Source organism: Arachis hypogaea, chromosome 2 (genome assembly GCF_003086295.3).
Source record: "Arachis hypogaea cultivar Tifrunner chromosome 2, arahy.Tifrunner.gnm2.J5K5, whole genome shotgun sequence".
In the NCBI taxonomy this organism is placed as follows: Eukaryota; Viridiplantae; Streptophyta; class Magnoliopsida; order Fabales; family Fabaceae; genus Arachis; species Arachis hypogaea.
Window position 1 is genome coordinate 1,507,460 of NC_092037.1, and position 18,418 is coordinate 1,525,877.

Here is an 18,418-nt window from a genome sequence, read left to right on the forward strand (position 1 = left end):
TAATAATTATTATCATATAAAAATATATTATGTTGATTATTGAATAATAAATTATAAGTCTTAATTTTATTTAAAATAAAAATATTATTTTTATTTAAAATATTACAAAATAAATAAATTATATTTTTTAAATAAAATTGATCATAACAAAATATTTTTGGCATCTTATCGAGAGCAGTTGCCTTCAAGTTTCACATAATGTAAACTATTTCGATCTGAGTATACAAAACAAGTCTGAAATTTTATTTCTTTGTTCTCTTTAAAGTCCAAACCCACACCCTACACACGTTATTAGTGTCATAAGCCTCACACCTTGACAAATCCATGATCAAATTACATAGAAAAAGGACATATTTATTTATAATATTTGTCTAACATCATGTTAACATACTCCAACCACTAAATCAGAGTACATTAAACATGTCTCCTTCAATGGACACTAATTTGCTTAACATCCTTTTTTTGCTGCTGAGTCCTAGGAATGGTAATAGTTAAGACACCATCCTTCAACTCTGCCTTAATCTCATCAGCTTTAGCATCATCAGGCAAAACCAAATTGGTATCATAGTAGCCATAGCTACTTGAAGACCAATACTCATCATCATCCTCTTCATCTTTTTCTTCCTTGTGTTCACCCTTTATCTTTAGCACACCATCATCAATGGTGATCTTCACATCCTCCTTCGCAACTCCGGGCATGTCGTATCGCAGCTTGTAGTGGTCTTCGCGCTCCCTAACTCGGCCGGTCAAGGACCATGGTGTCAAGTTCATGTTGTCAAATAGCCTGTTGATGTTCTCACTTGCTTGCATCAATGCATTTCCAAGCCCTGAAGGGAAGAATTCTAGCAACCACCAAGCAATATTCATGTTTTCTTGTGTTTCAAGTCATCTACACATTTTTTTCTTTTAATAATTTAACACAGAACTAGAAATTCATACCTAACGACTTTTAACTATCAATTTCACGTCAGTTTTAGCATCGAATTTCACTATTGATATAAGGCAATATTCAATATGATATCAATATCTCTAAATAATTTGTGTTATGTGTATACCATTTTACAAAAACAGAGAATTGTGATTGTTTTACTTACCAATAGAAGAGTGTTATGCATAATATTGCACAACTAAATTAAAAAAAAAAAATTTGAATGTTAGGCAGAGAGAGAGGGGGGTTGAGAATTACCATAAAGTTGAGGGGTGGTGAAATCAGTTAAATCATTAGTTTCATTCCTTCTCCAAGGCCATGATCTCCTGCTCCTCCTCCTAGGGAACAGCCTGGACCTTCTCCCACCAGATGATGACACAGCTATCTCATTCCCTTCAGATTTCTCACTTGCTGTTGCTGATGAACTTGCAAACCTTCTTCTTAATAACTCATTCCCAAACCTCCGTGATGATGAAGAATTAGCCACCCTTTCTTCAACCTTCTTCATAGCCAAACGTGCCAAAGCCATTTTTGCTAACTATCTATTCTTCAATACAAATGGTTTTTGTTTTTGTTTTTGTTTTCCTCTAATTTGTCTTGTTTTCTGTTGTTATAATGAGGAACTTAAATAGTTACCTTTAGATGCTTATAGAACTCTCTAAGAGATTCTACCACACAATAGCAATATAGAACCGTCTCGAAGAATTTTCACACTAGTCTTATCTTAATTATTAGTAATAGTTTGTCAGAAAAAAAAATTATTAGTAATATGTTTATTATACTCATGTTGATATGAGTTTCGTATGTATTGTTTTTATTTAATAGTTTATTAAAAAAATAATTTATTAATGTGACTAATTTATTTATTAGAAATACTATATTTTCTATTCAAGTAGAGTAGAGTGTTCGAGATGGAAAATGCACCAGATTCCATGTCTTTCGTGACATGTAGAGAAAGAACTAGACGCTTTTTTTTCACTTGTTTTTGGTAAGATAAATTACATTCCCTTTATTAAAATAAAAAAATCTTTGGGCCAGGCCCAAATAGATACATTTTCTACACCAAAAAAAAAATGAACCAATTCTCATTGTCTTGCATGATGATTAAAATCTAATTGAGTAAAGTGTCGTTTTTGTCCCATCGTTTGAGGTAAATCTCAAAGTTGTTCCTAACGTTTCAAATGTTCTATTTAAGTCTCTAACGCTTCAAAATTGACTCAATGTTGTCCTGCTGTTAGATATCCGTTAACAGAATTGACGGCGGAACAAAATTGAAACGATTTTAAAACGTTAGGTATTTAAATAGAATGAAAACGTTGAAGATAAAAACAATACATAGAAATAAATTTTAATTTAATTTTATCCTTTAATAATATCAATTTTTTACTATACATAGTATTCAATTATTTTTTAATCACATTTAAATAAATTACACTTAATCATATTACTTTCATTCTAAATAAATTATTGTTTTTAATAATTTTACTCTTAAAGATTTTTAGTTATCATGAAATGTTTATAGAATAACTAGTATATAAATTTGTGAAAAAAAATAATATATATATATATATATATAATAAAATATAAATTATACATTTTGTCTCTAATGTATGAAAATTTTTTAAAATTATAAAAAAATAAATTTGTTTAAAATAAAAGTAATGTGATTAAGTGTAATTTACTTAGATGTGATTAAAAAATAATTGAATACTATGTGCAGTAAAAAATTAATATTATTGAAGAAAAAATTAAATTAAAATTTATTTTATGTATCGTTTTTGTCCTCAACATTTTCGTCCTATTTAAGTCTCTAATGTTTCAAAATCGTCTCAATTTTGTCCCACCGTCAATTTTGTTAACGAATCCCTAACGGCCGGACAACATTGAGTCAATTTTAAAATGTTAGGGACTTAAATAGAACGATTGAAACGTTAGAGACAACTTTCGAACTTACCTCAAACGTTAAAATCTAATTTAAAAAAAGATGGAGCTATCATTCAACTAAACGAGAAAAAAGTATACAACTTTCTAAGGGATTTGATAGAGAAAAATTCCCTCCAAAAATTGGCATGTTGAAAATTTTGATATACAAACTGCATTTACTGCCAATCTTCCTCTTCCAACTGAAGCATATAACTCATTATTTCAGGGACTTAACCAAATAGGCGGCGCAACCTCAATCTTCGACCGGTCAGTCGTATAGGCCTTCCTGTTCCCAGACCTCCACAAGAAAATCTACCATTTCCTGTCAAAATTGGTGTAACAAATTGTTATCAGCTAATCAAATTTTCACTTGAAAGTTCCTGATGCTTAGAAGTTTGGGCTTTACTGCAAGAGAGACGGGCTGCCGGAACGGCTTGCTGGTTCCTAATAAACTCTCATATGTGGCATTCCAACTGCAAAGCCAAAAAATGTTGGCAAGGCACAGACAATGAGTTCTGATAAGATCAAGAAACAAAGAAGGAAATCACAATTACTGACAGAAGATAAAGTTCATCATTGGTCACTCATGGGCATCATATTAGACCAATTTGAATAACTTCTGCAATACGCAATGCTAGCATGGTGTGTTGCTGTGTGCCATAGGAGTTTCAGTATAGAATAAAATGATTTTCTTTCTTCTCTATGGATCTAAGAAATGTAGAAAAGTAAACTCATTCCAATATTATCACACAAAGATGTATAACAATATGGTACAAAAATCAGGACAGAGGAAGGAATATAACATACCAAGATCCTAAGATGAAATTATAGAAACAAGCAAGATGAAATGGACTATGGACCCAACAATGTAATTTACCTCAATTTAGGTTCACGCAATTGTTGTGATCGGTTCTCAGGTCTTTTATCTCCTACCCAACGTTGCCGAGTCTGATTCCAGAGAATAAGACCTGAAACCAGAAGTATTTTCATTAAAACACATAATGCTAACCAAAATTAGGAGTATTTTGCAAATGAGGATACTGCATTACTGTTCAAACTTCAAATAAGATTCTTGAATAATTCAATTTAGCCAAAGTAGCAACATAGTCTAACCATCCATTAACAGACTCATTATGTGTTAGCTTTAGCATTGTTGGAAAACAATGTCTTTGGTTTTAAAGAATAAAAGCTCTAAAGAAATACCATGGTTTACAAATTCTTCAGGGTTACTGGTCTTGGAAGCACTAGGCAGAGCCACAGGTAGGTTTGTCGTACCAATCGAGGACATGCTTCGTTGCGACTGACCAATACTATTGTCTATGTCATGTGTGCTGGTGGTCCAGAAATCCTCTGAAGAGGTAGGTCTCTTTACCGACTCTGCGGTACCTTGATTTTGCAATTCATTTGATGGTAAATCGGTTGTAGTAACTACTACAGGCTTTCTATAGCATCCCACACAAGCACTGCACTGTTTCAATTCATTTCAGTTATGCACCATATAATTATACTCATAACATTGTCTCAAAATCGATTAGCACACAATGCAATCTAGTCATTCTAATTTATAAACTTCCAGATCCATATAACCAATCATCAAAGGACAACTAGTCTCGGCATAGCAATAAGATTGCTGTCTTGTGACTTGAACATCAAATTCATAGGTTCAAATTCTGAAAGCAGCCTTTCAATTTGCATAATCAACTATATTGAGCCGACTTTTCTATATATACAGAAAATCACAAGAACAAACATAAAAAGTTCCCCATTTTCAACTACTTGATGTTGTTTCTGTGGTTGGTCTCAGATTTTGTCAGGAAAGAAAATGAAAATTCCACTTATTAACAATTGGTTTCATCACATCACTAATCTGAGTTACCCTATTTCCAGAACAGAAATGCTGGCATTGGAAACAATAATCCTCCTTGATTCCAATTCATCAAATTCACAAAAAGGAAAAATTATCATAAATCCACATGATTATCAATGAATATAATGAAAAGTAGAGATACCCATTTAGGCATTTAGCATAAATCTAACTGAAGGGGAACGAAATTAACTTTCTTCAGATACTATGGTTGGATTGAGAAAAAGAAAAAAAACATACCCCATAGTATATGCATGCAGTATCTGAAACACCCCAAAAAGGAAACTTTAGAATCAGATCTAACACAATGAATTTGCAGAGATAAAAGAATCCACAGCAATCCTAACAATTCAGGAAGGAAAAAATTCAGAACTTTCAAATAAGAGAGAAAGAAAGGAGTGATTATATAATAAGACAAATGCACAAAAAAATAGGGAAAAAAAAAACCTTTTTTTTTAATTTTATTTTATTGTGGCCTTTTCCTTCTGATGTGCAAACACAAAATGGGGATGGCTTTTTTGGATGCTTCTCCTTTTTTTTCTTCGTCCTTTTCCCCTTCTCCTCAGAGAGAGAGAGAGAGAGAGTAACGTAATGCAAAGAGTATTGGAATATTATGCAGCAATGTGTTAATTATTTGTTGTTAAACTGTAATAATGAATTGGATGATGAAGGTGAAGAAGGTATGAGATTTTGAATCAAGATTTTTTTTTTTGGGTGTCTATTTTGAATTAAGATTTCATCTGCTTTGTGGTTTTTGCATTGAGTTGCAATAAGAAATTGTTGTTTAGAATTAGATTTGATTTGATTCAACTGCTTTGTTTGTTGCTATTCCTATTTCCCTGTGTTTGTATTCTCTAAATGACTAAATCCTTGTTTGTGAAAGTTAGGCTCCTTTTGTTTATAGAGACACGATATTGGGACAAAGACACGACATAAAATTGTGTTTGATAAGTAAAGATATGGATAGAGATAATGTGTCTAAAGATATTAAATTAGTTTATTTTGTGTTTATTTTGATAAAAAAGATACAAAAACACTAACAAGAGATACAACTTATTTTTTTTTCTATTATTCTTATTAATTTTTTATAATTATATTTTTTATTTCAAATTTTTTGAATAAAAAAATTTATTTTTTTATAATTTATTCTAGTTTATCATGAAATCAAATATAAAAACATAAAATTTTATGTCTTTATCTATTATAGTGTCTTATCCTATTATGTTCTTAATGTTTTATTTTATTCTTTTTTTAGAAACAAACACAGTTTTAACTTTTCTTGTTAAGACAGTAAATTTACCCAATAGTTAGATAATTTAATAAATTATATTAAAATATTATTTAATAATTTTTAATTATTAACTTTATAAAAAAATAATTGTGTTTAAATTTTGACCTTTAAATATAATAAATTTGAATTAACTTGTAAGTTATACTATTGAATATTCAGTATAAGAGAAACGAATTAGATGGTAACAAACAAAAATTGTGTTTGACTGAGTTTATTTATTAATTATCGAATTTTTTTATTTTATTAGACAAAATTGCTGTCTATAACATATAAACTTAGTATTGGCTAAATCTGATCTTATATACATAATTTCCATCTAAATTAAAAATTTAAAATCCATAACTTGTGTGCCATTCACACATTGGCCCCTGCTTCTTTCAATTTTCTTAAAAATAGCCCCTACAACACATACAAACTACATAGAGGACCCAAATAACAAAGAACTAACATATCAGCCCAGAAAAAGGGCATCAATCACCAGACAGTCCCACAAAAATTTTTAAAATTTTAATTTATTAATTATATTTTTGACATTAATAAAAGTATATTACATTAGTTTTCGATCATTTTTTTAGTAATGCTATGCTAATATAGCTTATTGAGGTAGATTATTAATAATACGTGTTACTCTATAATTTAATTACGTGTAATAGTACAATAATAATTCGAACAATAATATCATATATTACGATACTATTTGGCTATATGTCAACTTGCACTATATATTATAATATTATTTGTTCACGTGTTATCTGTTATATTATTATTGTAAATATACTATGTTATGCACTAAATTAATCTCTTCATCTATTTTTTAAATTATTTTATACAAATTTAAAATTTTCAATATCTTTAAATCATACTTATGTCAACTATTTTGTTGATTAAAAAAAATTGATTTTAATAATATATAATAGATAATAAATTTTTACTATGAACTTATTTAGACGTTATTTTTAACAAAGTTCTTTTTTAAAATTATATTTTTTAAAAATATTTTTTACAAAAATAAAATTAATTTTTATATTTAAATATCTCATATAAAAAGATCTTTTTAATTTATTTATCAATGATGTTTAATAGATTTTTATTATGGACTTATTTAGACGTCATTCTCAAAATTTTTTTAATTATATCTTTTAAAATTAATTTTTACAAAAATAAAAATAATTTAATATTTAAATATTTTATATAAATTTTTTTTATCTATTAATTATATTTAGATAAAATAAGATAAAAATATTTATTTATTTATTTATTATGTAAAAAATATTTTTTTATATTTTAAAAAATATAAATTATAATTTCTTAAAAGATATTTTTTATTTTTTAATATTTTTATTTTTATTATTAAAAATTTATTAAACATAATAAAAAATGTTTTTCGTTAAATTTTTTTTATGGATTTAATAGCTCCAAATACACGCTATATAAAGTGCATTGGGTGACTGAAATTAGGCTTTCTGTTTTTTGGCATGAAGAATTGAAGATGAAAACGAAAAATGAGGACGACAAGATCAGCGCCTTATCGGATGAGTTGCTCCTCCACATCCTCTCCTTTCTCTCCGTCACCGACTCCGTCGCCACCTGCGTTCTCTCTCGCCGCTGGCGAAACCTCTGGGAGAGTCTCTTCGTCTCAGACTTTGACTATGACGACGGCCACCGCCAGATTGATTTCGTGGAATTCGTGAAGAGCGGTGTTGTTATAACCCGCCGCAAGGAACCCAGCAACATCTGCAAGTTTCACCTCTTGTCTACGTCTTCCACTGTTGACATTCAGAGCCCACTTGCCACGTGGATTTCTGCTGCTCTTGGGCCCCACTTGCAAGAAATCTCCATCACTCTCTCATCTCCATGTTTCTTCCCTCTCTGCATTTTCAGGTATTATTCCTTCATTCTTATTCAATGTTTTCGTGAGAGATGCATGCCGGAAATGCGTGTGAACCATCAAATTAGGAATTTAGGATCTAGGGTTCAACAGTTGTTTTAATTTGTAAAATGTTGAAAAACTAAATGTGTTTTTGTTTTAAATTAAGGTAGAAATTCACTGTGAAATTAATAAGTAAAAGTGATTAAATAATTTAAAAAATTGAACTAAATTTTAGTCTAACAATTCATTTTACCTTAAATTAAATTTACTTATAATTAGCATCTAATTCTTCTTATTATTATTATTACTATTATAGTTATTACTATTATTTTATCTAATGGGATCAATAAATTCTATTATAAAAAGATAATAATAAATACAATACATAAAAATTATAACTATAAAAATATATAATGTCAAATAAAAAAATTAATAAAGAATATAAATAATAAAAAAAAAAGAGTTCATATAGAGAGAAATGATAAGAATTCTATAAATAATGTAATAATATGTATAAAGGATAAAGTTAGTAAAAGAAAAATAAATATTAAAGGTATTGGCTAAAAGGACGTTAGTGCAACGGAGAAGGTAAAAATTATAGCTTCTTGTAAACGTGATTACCAAAAAAATGAAGCTTTCAAGAAACTCTAATTCTTTCAAACGTGGTTACCAAACACACTCTTAATCATTTATAGATGTAAGTCGCTGGTGTCACCCCGCTTGGAGTGTCGTCGTATGCATGTTGAGACGATTGCCAATGCCTATCAGTTGCCATCACTGAAGAAATTAGAATTGAAAGTCTGCTCTGCAAGCTGCTTAATTTCACTTTTATTGTGCTGTCCAAATCTTGAAACTCTTGAGCTCGATTTCTATAAAGGTTATACACCTCTACAGCACATTGGTATGCTCTCTTCATTGAAGAGTTTAACCCTTTTAGGTCTTGGCAAACAAGTTGGTAGCATCACTATAAACACCCCACTTCTTGAGCACCTTAACATCAACCTAAAATCAACCAAGTGCGGCACTTTATCAGTAACAAGCAATTTGCACAGCTTGGTCCATGTGCATCTTAACATTCTTCATCCTGTTGGAGATGTTGTCAAGCTTCTCAACAAACTCTACATGGCACAATGCCTAAGTTTGAACGTAACAACAATCACGGTAACTTTTTATAATAAATATGCTTATTTAGAAATTATAATGACAATATTTATGTATAACAAAACAATTAGCCATCAAATCAATTACCAAGTATTACATCATTGTTTAATTTATTTTTAAGCGTATATTTTATATTGACGGCTGATTTGGTAATTGATTTTCGATAGATACAATATGATTATTATTTTAAAGTTATATTAGTTTTGTGCTAATATTATAGATTATAATTCACAAATTTATAAAATCAAACTATTTTTAAAAAAGTCGTAAAAGGACAAAAGTTCTTGTTGGCTAAAAAAATTAGGTCTCTGTCAACAAAAAATTAAATAAAAAAATTCTTAGTTTTTAGTTATTACTTTTATATGAAAGAGTTTAATTTTTTATTTACTATTTAAAATTTAAAAAAATTTAACGTGCATATTCTTATATTTGATTAGGTGTTAATTTTATTGTATAAATAAAAATAATTTATTTATGCTTATTCTTTAAAAGTAATATTTTTTTATATACATAATAACATGATTGTTATATGTAATTAGTATATTAAATTAGCCACTAAAATCACTCACTAATATATTTATATATAAATATATGTGATTTAATTTATTTTTAATATGTATTTATATTTTAATAAATATTTTAAACCAATAATTAACTTTAATAGTTAATTTTACTATTTTAGTACACACATAACACAGCCATTAATTTTTGTTACTTTTCGTGTATACAGAACTTTCACGAGGGTGGGGGCATGGAATTTCCAGAATTTCATCGTTTGGTTCGTCTAGAATTGATCGTAAATTATTTAGATTCGAGCTTCGTAATGGACGTACTTCAACATTGTTGTGTACTAGAATCTTTCCAAATTCATTGTTTGGAATATCGGAGGGTACGATATAACTACTTCTCTGTTCTCTCAACAAGTTTTATCTTCAATATATCATACGTGGAAATAATTTGACATGTTTAATTAAATTATTTATTATTTAACCAGAGAACAAACAAACATTAGTTAACTTCAATCAATAAACAAATAAATTTAATCATTCGCAAAATTTTTAAATTGTTTTTTTTTTCAACGTCACAATTTCATCCACCACAATCTCCTCTAGTCACATCAAATTTTAAATCCTAAATTCAATTTCTAAATTTTAGAAAACAATTTTATTTTATTTTATTTTTAAATAATTTTTATTTGAGTTTTAAATATTTTTATTGTTTTTAATGTTTAATTATTATGAGCTGAGATTCAAATTTCTTAGATGAACTAATGTTAGCTCTCTAAACTTTTTCAATTACTTAACATAACATATATTATTGTATTAACTACATCTTAACTTTTATCTTATAAAAATAGTATTCATGTGAGTAACTATTTGCTAATTTAATTTGTTTTATTATTGTTGGCAGAAAAGAAAACGTACTTGTTGGACACAGCCAACCGTTGCTCCTTCTTGTGTTGAATCACACTTGAAAAACCTTGAATTTAGAGGATATTGTGATTTTGAGGAAGAACGTACATTTCTGGCTTATTTTCTTGAGAGAGGACTTGTTCTGAAGAAAATGAAAATCTTTCATGGCTTCAGAAACTTATCGGTAGTTAGAAAGCATCAGATTCTCAAGACATTATCTACTTTACCTAGAAGCTCTAACATATGCCAACTTATGTTTGATTGACCCATCATGTTATTTCATACAAATATATATACTTGAATAGGTTTGATTATGGCATTGTTTAATAAAAATGCTGAAACATTTCATATAATCCTTAATCTTTGTTTTTTAATTTAGTTTAAAAATTGAGATTCCATGAAAATAAAATTTCATATACAATTATTTTTAGTCTAATTTTTTTTTTCTCGTATTACTAGTTGGAGTTTCAAACATTCACCTAGTGCCACGTTTCTTCTAAACACAGAAACTCGTGTACGTACGCTAGAGTGTACACGTGTCCATGATCACATTACATGTGTGAAAAGAAACAATGCAATAAGAGAAAATTTTCACACGTTACAGTGTAGGAAAGTTATCAGGTGTACCTAGGAACACCAGTGTTTCTGTTGTTTTAACCGTTGATTTTAATTAATATATAAAAATCAACATATATTATATATATTTTTTATAATTCAGATCAACGGTTAAAACAACTGAAATACCGATGTTTCCGGTACACCTGATAACCTTCCTATAGTGTAACACAAAAAGGTTGTCCTAGATAGCCATCCACTTGTGAGAACTAAATTTAGTAATAAGGGTCATTCTTCACATGATTTTTTAACTTGCTAGTTATTACACGTCTCGTCGCTTATTTTATTAAACCACAAAAAAAGTTGAAGAAAACATAAACAGGGTAGTGTTTTTTTCTAGTCTATATTGAATATATATAATAAAGAATTGGAAGAATTTATGGCACAATTTTTATTTATAGTATGCATAAAAAATATCTATCTATTTATATGACTTCAACGTTAAAATTCTTATTAAAAAATAAAAAATATTTATCATCTCTTGTATAAATAAACTCCGCCTATGTTACACTTGCGGTACATAGTCGGTCCCAAACCCGGATAAAGGAGGAGGGTTGTGTTAGGTCTTCGGCAACCAACGTAAAAATATAGCCGAACCCCCCATGACATGAATCAAAGACTTTATTGCGCTAAAGCTAGGTCGTTACCCGGAAGTAACGCGCCGTATGGCTCGAGTACGGTGTCAAAGCAAGAGCCACTGCATCGGTGCCCGGATGTAGTGTTAAATGAGCAAGGGTTCTCGCGTTTTCGTGAACGGACGAGAGTAAATAAGCTAGTTCACAAAGGAAAAGGTAAAGGTCGAAGCGACAAAAGGTTGAGATTTGGGACATGGAACATAGGCACTCTAACAGGAAAGTCCATGGAGGTGGTGGACACCATGACAAGGAGGAAGATTAACATTATGTGCCTACAAGAAACAAAATGGGTTGGTGCAAAGGCTAGGGAGTTGGATTCTTCTGGTTTCAAACTTTGGTATACAGGAAAGGTGAAGAATAGGAATGGAGTTGGAATAATTGTGGATAAGCAGTGGAAGAAGGACGTAGTTGATGTCAAGAGGGTGGGAGATCGGATCATCTCTATCAAACTTGTGGTGGAGGGAGGTGCTTTCCATGTGATTAGCGCCTATGCACCGCAAGTGGGTTCGGACGAACAACACAAGATAAGGTTTTGGGAGGATCTAGAGAGTTTGGTTCAAGGCATACCTTTGGGAGATAAGATTTTCTTAGGAGGAGATTTAAATGGCCATGTTGGAAGAGAAGTGACTGGATATGGGAGTATTCACGGAGGCCATGGTTTCGGAGTGATCAATGCCGAGGGTAAAACTATTTTGGACTTTTCCTCAACTTTTGATCTTCTCATCGCAAATACATGTTTTAAAAAGAGAGACGAACATCTTATAACCTATAAGAGTGGCATGACAAGCTCTCAAATCGACTTCTTCTTGTTGAGGAGAGTCGACTGAAAATTTTGCATTAACTGTAAAATTATCCCGGGAGAGAGTTTGACAACACAATATAGGGTGCTCGTCATGGATTTTCGCGTTGAGCAAAAGTTGAGGAAAAGACACCATACGAAGAACCCAAGGACGAGGTGGTGGCGGATGCAAGGTGAGGAACAAAGAAGCTTCCTAAGACGGGTAGGAGAAGAGGCAAAGTGGGATGGGAATGGAAGCGCGGAAGAGATGTGGAGGGAGATGGCAGAAGTTATTAGAAGAACAGCAAAAGAAAGTTTTGGTGAATCTAAAGGAATAGGACCAAGAGACAAGGAGTCCTGGTGGTGGAATGCGAGTATACAAGAAAAGATAAAGATAAAAAGAGAATGCTTTAAAGAGTGGTCTTTATGCCGCAATGAAGATAACTGGGAAAAATACAAGGCGGCTAAGAAAGAGACAAAAGTGGCTGTAAGTGAAGCAAGAACAAGAGCATATGAGGGTCTCTACCAGTCTTTGGGCACGAAAGAAGGAGAAAAAGGTATATATAGAATTGCAAAGAGCCGGGAAAGAAGAACGAGAGATTTGGATCAGGTTAAGTGCATAAAGGATAAGGATGGAGAGGTGTTGGCTCAAAAGGAGAAGATTAATGAAAGGTGGAAGAGCTACTTCTACGAGTTATTTAATGAGGGACAGAAGACTCTTCCGAGCCTTGGTCGATTATGCACAAGGGAAGAAGATCAAAACTTTGACTACTATCGAAGGATTCGAGACTTCGAGGTAAAAGAGGCTCTAAAGCAGATGAAAAATGGCAGGGCAGTAGGACCTGATAATATCCCGATTGAGGTTTGGAAGGGTCTTGGAGGAAAAGGCATCAACTGGTTAACCAAGCTTTTTAATGAGATTTTAAGGTCAAAGAAGATGCCTGATGAGTGGAGAAATAGCACCTTGGTACCTATCTACAAGAATAAGGGGGATATACAAAGTTGCGGAAATTATAGAGGGATTAAGCTTATGAGTCATACTATGAAGTTATGGGAAAGGGTGATAGAACGGAGGTTGAGAAAAGAGACACAAGTAACAGAGAACCAATTTGGATTTATGCCAGGCAGATCTACCACTGAAGCGATATACCTATTAAGAAGGATGATGGAGAGGTATCGTAATAATAAAAGGGATCTACACATGGTGTTTATTGATTTGGAAAAAGCGTATGATAGGGTACCAAGGGAGGTCTTATGGAAGGTTTTAGAAAAGAGGAGAGTAAGGATCGCATATATTCGGGCAATTAAAGACATGTATGATGGGGCCACAACTAGTGTGAAGACTCAAGGTGGTGTGACAGAGGAATTCCCTATTGGTATAGGATTACACCAGGGATCATCCTTAAGTCCATATCTTTTCACATTAGTCTTAGAAGTACTCACAGAGCACATCCAAGAGCCTGTGCCATGGTGCATGCTTTTTGCCAATGATATCGTCCTTATGGGAGAGTCAAGGGAAGACCTAAATAAGAAGTTGGAGTTATGGATAGAAGCTCTAGAAGTGTATGGTCTGCGCATAAGCCGTAGCAAGACGGAATATATGGAATGTAAGTTCAGTCTAAGAAGGGAAAACTCCAATATAGAGGTGAAAATTGGAGAGAACACCCTACGAAAAGTTAAAAGTTTTAAGTATCTTGGGTGCATCATACAGGATAATGGAGAGATTGAACATGATGTAAATCATAGGATCCAAGCAGGTTGGTCAAAATGGCGGAGTGCATCTGGTTTTATATGCGACAAAAAAGTGCCTTTAAAACTTAAAGGTAAATTCTATCGCACCGCTATAAGACCGGCTATGCTGTATGGTACGGAGTGTTGGGCGGCTAAAGGGGAGCACGAACATAAGCTGAGTGTGGCAGAGATGAAGATGTTGAGATGGATGAGTGGTCATACGCGATTGGATAAAATAAGGAATGAAGATATAAGGGAGAGAGTTGGAGTAGCACCTATTGTGGAAAAGATGGTTGAATCGCGTCTCAGGTGGTTTGGACATGTGAGAAGAAGACCGATAGAACATCCAGTCAGGAGGGTGGATGAAATGGAAGATGGACAAAGGGCGAAAGGCAGAGGAAGACCTAAGAAGACCATCCATGAGGTGGTCAAACGAGATCTACATGTAAACGGTCTCTCTGTAGACATGATACATGACAGAGCACAATGGCGTCGTTTGATTCATGTAGCCGACCCCACTTAGTGGGACAAGGCTTTGTTGTTGTTGTATCTCTTGTATAAATAAAAGTGTTAATTAATAAAAGTAGCAACGTAAAAGAGAGAACACATGCAACACACACATATATATTCTTCTAAATCAATAAATTTTCAATATATATATATCAACAACTACTATATTTGATAAGCGAAAAAAAGGTGCATATTCATCTATCAAATTGTGTTTTAAAAAAGATTAATATTTTTTATAGGACATATTTTAATTTTTTTATTTAATGTAAGAAATTATATATTCCATCTTGTCTTTTTTTTGTCACTTTTTTTTTAAAAAAACATGTTATCATTTTTTTATAGTCTTTTTTTCATATTTCTTTTAAATTATTTTTTCAAAAACTAACATTATATTTTTTACGGGTGAGCACGGCAGCCGGTACTTGATTGTCCGTTCGAACTCAAATCGAACCAATTAAATTGGTTCTAGAACCAACGACTTTCTCTAATAATTGGTTCGGATAACGGTTTTGGGATGCAGAATCCGAACCAATCCGTAGACCTGATCATATATTAATAAAATAAAAAATAAAAATTTAAAAAATATATATGCCTTTTAATATGTTTGGATTTTAATATCTTTAATGTTTAATACGTTTGGATTTTAATGTATTTAGTTTTTAATGTATTTGGTGTTAACATGTTTGGATTATTTCTATTAATGTTACATATTTATTGTACTTACAGAATATTTAGGATAAAAATTTTATTTTTTTATTTTTTATTTTTTTATGAATTTCTGTTTTATCGGGTATCTAATTATCCGAACCGAATCAATTTATTTTTAATCGATTTGGTTTAGTTTGGATACACACAAAAAATATAAATCTAAACCAAATCGAACCAATTATAATTCAATTGGTTCGGTTTTAATTTAACCTTAAATCCAAACCAATTTAACTCGTGCTCATCCTTAATATTTTTTTTTAAAGTAATCCCATTTTATAAGAATAAAAAAAGTTATATATTGAAACTACAAAGTAAAATATAAACATAACATTATTGTTTAAGCTTCAAAAATGAGAAGACATGAATCATACTTTTGTACATATGTTGAGTACAATATCCCATATTTTAGGCTTAATATTCAATAACATATCCTAATTATACCTGGTCAAAAAATACGGGGAGGGAGGGGGTTAGGGAATAGTCCATTTAATCTCACCATAAACTTGGCCAGAATAAATTCATTGCATATTTAATTATGTTTTTAAATACTTATTTAGTATGGTACCATGGAAACTATGTGAGGCTCATGCATTGCTGGTTGGCCAAAGATGCTAATATAGAATTAAATCATGTACTAAATTCGTTCTTGATATTCTAAGAGCATCTCTAATGGTGAAGAAATGAAAGATTCGTTTACTGTTTGTCTGATAAAAAATAAAAAATCCGTTTACTATTTGTCTAACAAAAGATAAAGACCAACTTTTAAAGTAAAATAAAAATGACTTCCAGCACATTTTTCAAAACAAGTAAGGAGGGATTTGATTTGTTTTCATTTTAATCAATAATATTTCAATATGTGGCAATTAAATTAAAAAAATTAAATAATATGGTATTAATATAATAACTAACTTTACATAATATGTTAACCATACATATATTTAACTTTACGTATATAATTAAATATTATAATTATTTATAAATTAAATATGATTTAAGTATTTAATATAGTTATTTAAAAAATTATATTAAATAATTAAATTAATATTGAATATTAATTATATATTTATATTAAATTAGCCGTTGTAAAACTAGACGTTACAAAATTAGTCGTTGGAAACTAGTCGTTACTATGTTACCGTTATCATTAACAAATTAATATTTTGTTACTCTATATATACCACTTAGATACACTTCTACTCTCACACTTTCTACTACTCTTCTTCGTCTTCTTCCAAGTTTACAAAATCAAAGTTCTGCTAATATTATTTTTTTCGAAAGAATGGATCCAAACCAACTCAACTCTTTCTTCAATTATTTACAAAACTTTTCTCAAATTCCAAATACCCAACAATCTCAAACCGCAAACTCTCAAGTTCCAAATCAAAACTTCACACTACCAAATACATTTCAAAATCCAAATCCACAAAATCTTTATAATTTCAATTTTCAAGCTCCTTATAATAATCAATTTCCTATATTCCAACCGCAAAATCAAAATTCACAAACACCACATTTTCCATTTTCATCTATATTTAACTCTTCTATTGAAAATGTTACTCAAACTTCCTTACCATTTCCAACTCAATTCAATGCATCAAGACATAACTCATCTGGTGTTGGTGGCTCTTCTAACTCATCCTCTCAGACTCCTATACAATCTAGTTCAAATTCGCAATATTCAAATTTTGTCAACCCTCATGAATTAGATGCTATCGACCTCAATGATGATGATATTGAAGATCGGAGGCAAGATAGTATTTAACATTGGCATTGGAAAGAGGATGAGATGTTGATCAGTGCATGGTTAAATATTTTAACTGACCCTATAGTTGGTACTGATCAAAAGGAGAAATATTTTGGATCAAATTCATAGCTACTGTGTAGAATTTTGCTCCGACATGACAATGGGGTTGTTTCATGTTAGAAACGATGATATAAGATCAACAAGGCTGTTGCATAATTTGCTGGTTGCTACGATCAAGCTAGTCGAAATATAAGAAGTGGTTCAAACACTGATGATATAAAGGAGTTGGCCTATAAACTTTATTCCACAAATTATGGTAAAAAATTCACTTTTGAGAGGCATTGGAACATGATTCGGTTTGAGCAAAAATAGAGAAGCCAACTACCTACATAGAGTGGCAGTTCGAAGAGAACCAAGGTTAGTGCAACTGGAGTATACTCATCCTCATCAAACCCAGAAACACCGCTGGCTGACGAACCCGGTGTGGACTCTCCCGTTCGCCCACAAGGATCAAAGAAGAGCAAGCGAAAAGGTAAGAGAAAAGCACAAATGTCTGAAAATTTTAGTGAAAAGAAATCATCAGTTGTTAAAAAATTATCTCTCATGGAAGATATTAAGAATGTTAGAGAAAAGAAACTAATGGATAGGAAAAAAGAAAGAGAAGAGGAGAGGAAACATAGAACAAAGATTATGGCAATCAAAGAGAATGAGTTACAAATTCAAGCGACAATGAAAGAACAAGAATTACAAGCTCAAGCGGCAATGAAAGAACAAGAATTACAAACTCAGAGGTATATTAAAGAAATGGAGATAAATACAAAAGAAATGGAAATAGAAAGAATGGCCAAGGAAAGGGAAAGGGAAATGTATATGCAAATACTTAATGCTGACACGTTTACAATAAGCGAAAAATGACGAGCTCTTCATGAGATTGCATGTGAGAAAATAATCGCCAAGTGGTTTACTTAATGGTTCCTTATATTCGTAGAGTTATGTAGTATGTTCTTATTTTTATTGCGTATTACTGGTATGTGATGTAGTTTGTTTTATTTATTTCTGATGTAATTTTTTAAGTTAGTCAATATTATTGTGCCGTTATTGTTCATGAAAGTGGTCGTTGCAAAACTAGCTGTTAAGTAGCCGTTGTAAAACTAGCCGTTGAGGAGTAGGTACTTATTGCAGACACACTTATAAATATCAACTATCAATGACTCTGCAACTCCACTTCAACTCTTCTTTCCCACCTCG

At 31.2% G+C, this 18,418-nt stretch overlaps 3 protein-coding genes across 6 annotated transcripts; 1 reads left to right on the forward strand and 2 right to left on the reverse strand.

Moving 5' to 3' along the window:
- Nucleotides 1–220: 220 nt before the first annotated feature.
- Nucleotides 221–1,544, reverse strand: LOC112731650 (26.5 kDa heat shock protein, mitochondrial). The gene is made up of 2 exons (XM_025780877.2): nt 1,187–1,544; nt 221–842 (listed from the first exon to the last, which is right to left on the reverse strand). Exons 1-2 carry the CDS (start codon nt 1,455–1,457, stop codon nt 430–432), a joined length of 684 nt encoding a protein of 227 aa, XP_025636662.1. The 5' UTR covers nt 1,458–1,544; the 3' UTR covers nt 221–429.
- Nucleotides 1,545–2,643: 1,099 nt separating this feature from the next.
- Nucleotides 2,644–5,445, reverse strand: LOC112731666 (uncharacterized). Of its 4 annotated transcripts, none has more exons than XM_072212576.1 (6): nt 5,163–5,445; nt 4,956–5,057; nt 4,055–4,314; nt 3,729–3,819; nt 3,258–3,324; nt 2,644–3,173 (listed from the first exon to the last, which is right to left on the reverse strand). In XM_072212576.1, the coding sequence occupies exons 2-6, from the start codon at nt 4,958–4,960 to the stop codon at nt 3,120–3,122; spliced, it is 477 nt and encodes a 158-aa protein (XP_072068677.1). In that variant the 5' UTR covers nt 4,961–5,057; nt 5,163–5,445; the 3' UTR covers nt 2,644–3,119. The 4 variants fall into 4 exon arrangements, with proteins under 4 accessions (XP_072068677.1, XP_025636664.1, XP_072068672.1 ...); XM_072212571.1 differs by having other exon boundaries at nt 2,899–3,173; nt 3,258–3,366; nt 5,163–5,187; XM_025780879.2 differs by lacking the exon at nt 5,163–5,445 and having other exon boundaries at nt 4,956–5,093.
- A 2,015-nt stretch (nt 5,446–7,460) lies between these two features.
- LOC112731692 (probable FBD-associated F-box protein At1g32375) lies at nt 7,461–10,802 on the forward strand. The gene is made up of 4 exons (XM_025780880.3): nt 7,461–7,887; nt 8,572–9,037; nt 9,768–9,926; nt 10,448–10,802. The coding sequence occupies exons 1-4, from the start codon at nt 7,496–7,498 to the stop codon at nt 10,712–10,714; spliced, it is 1,284 nt and encodes a 427-aa protein (XP_025636665.1). The 5' UTR covers nt 7,461–7,495; the 3' UTR covers nt 10,715–10,802.
- Nucleotides 10,803–18,418: the final 7,616 nt, after the last annotated feature.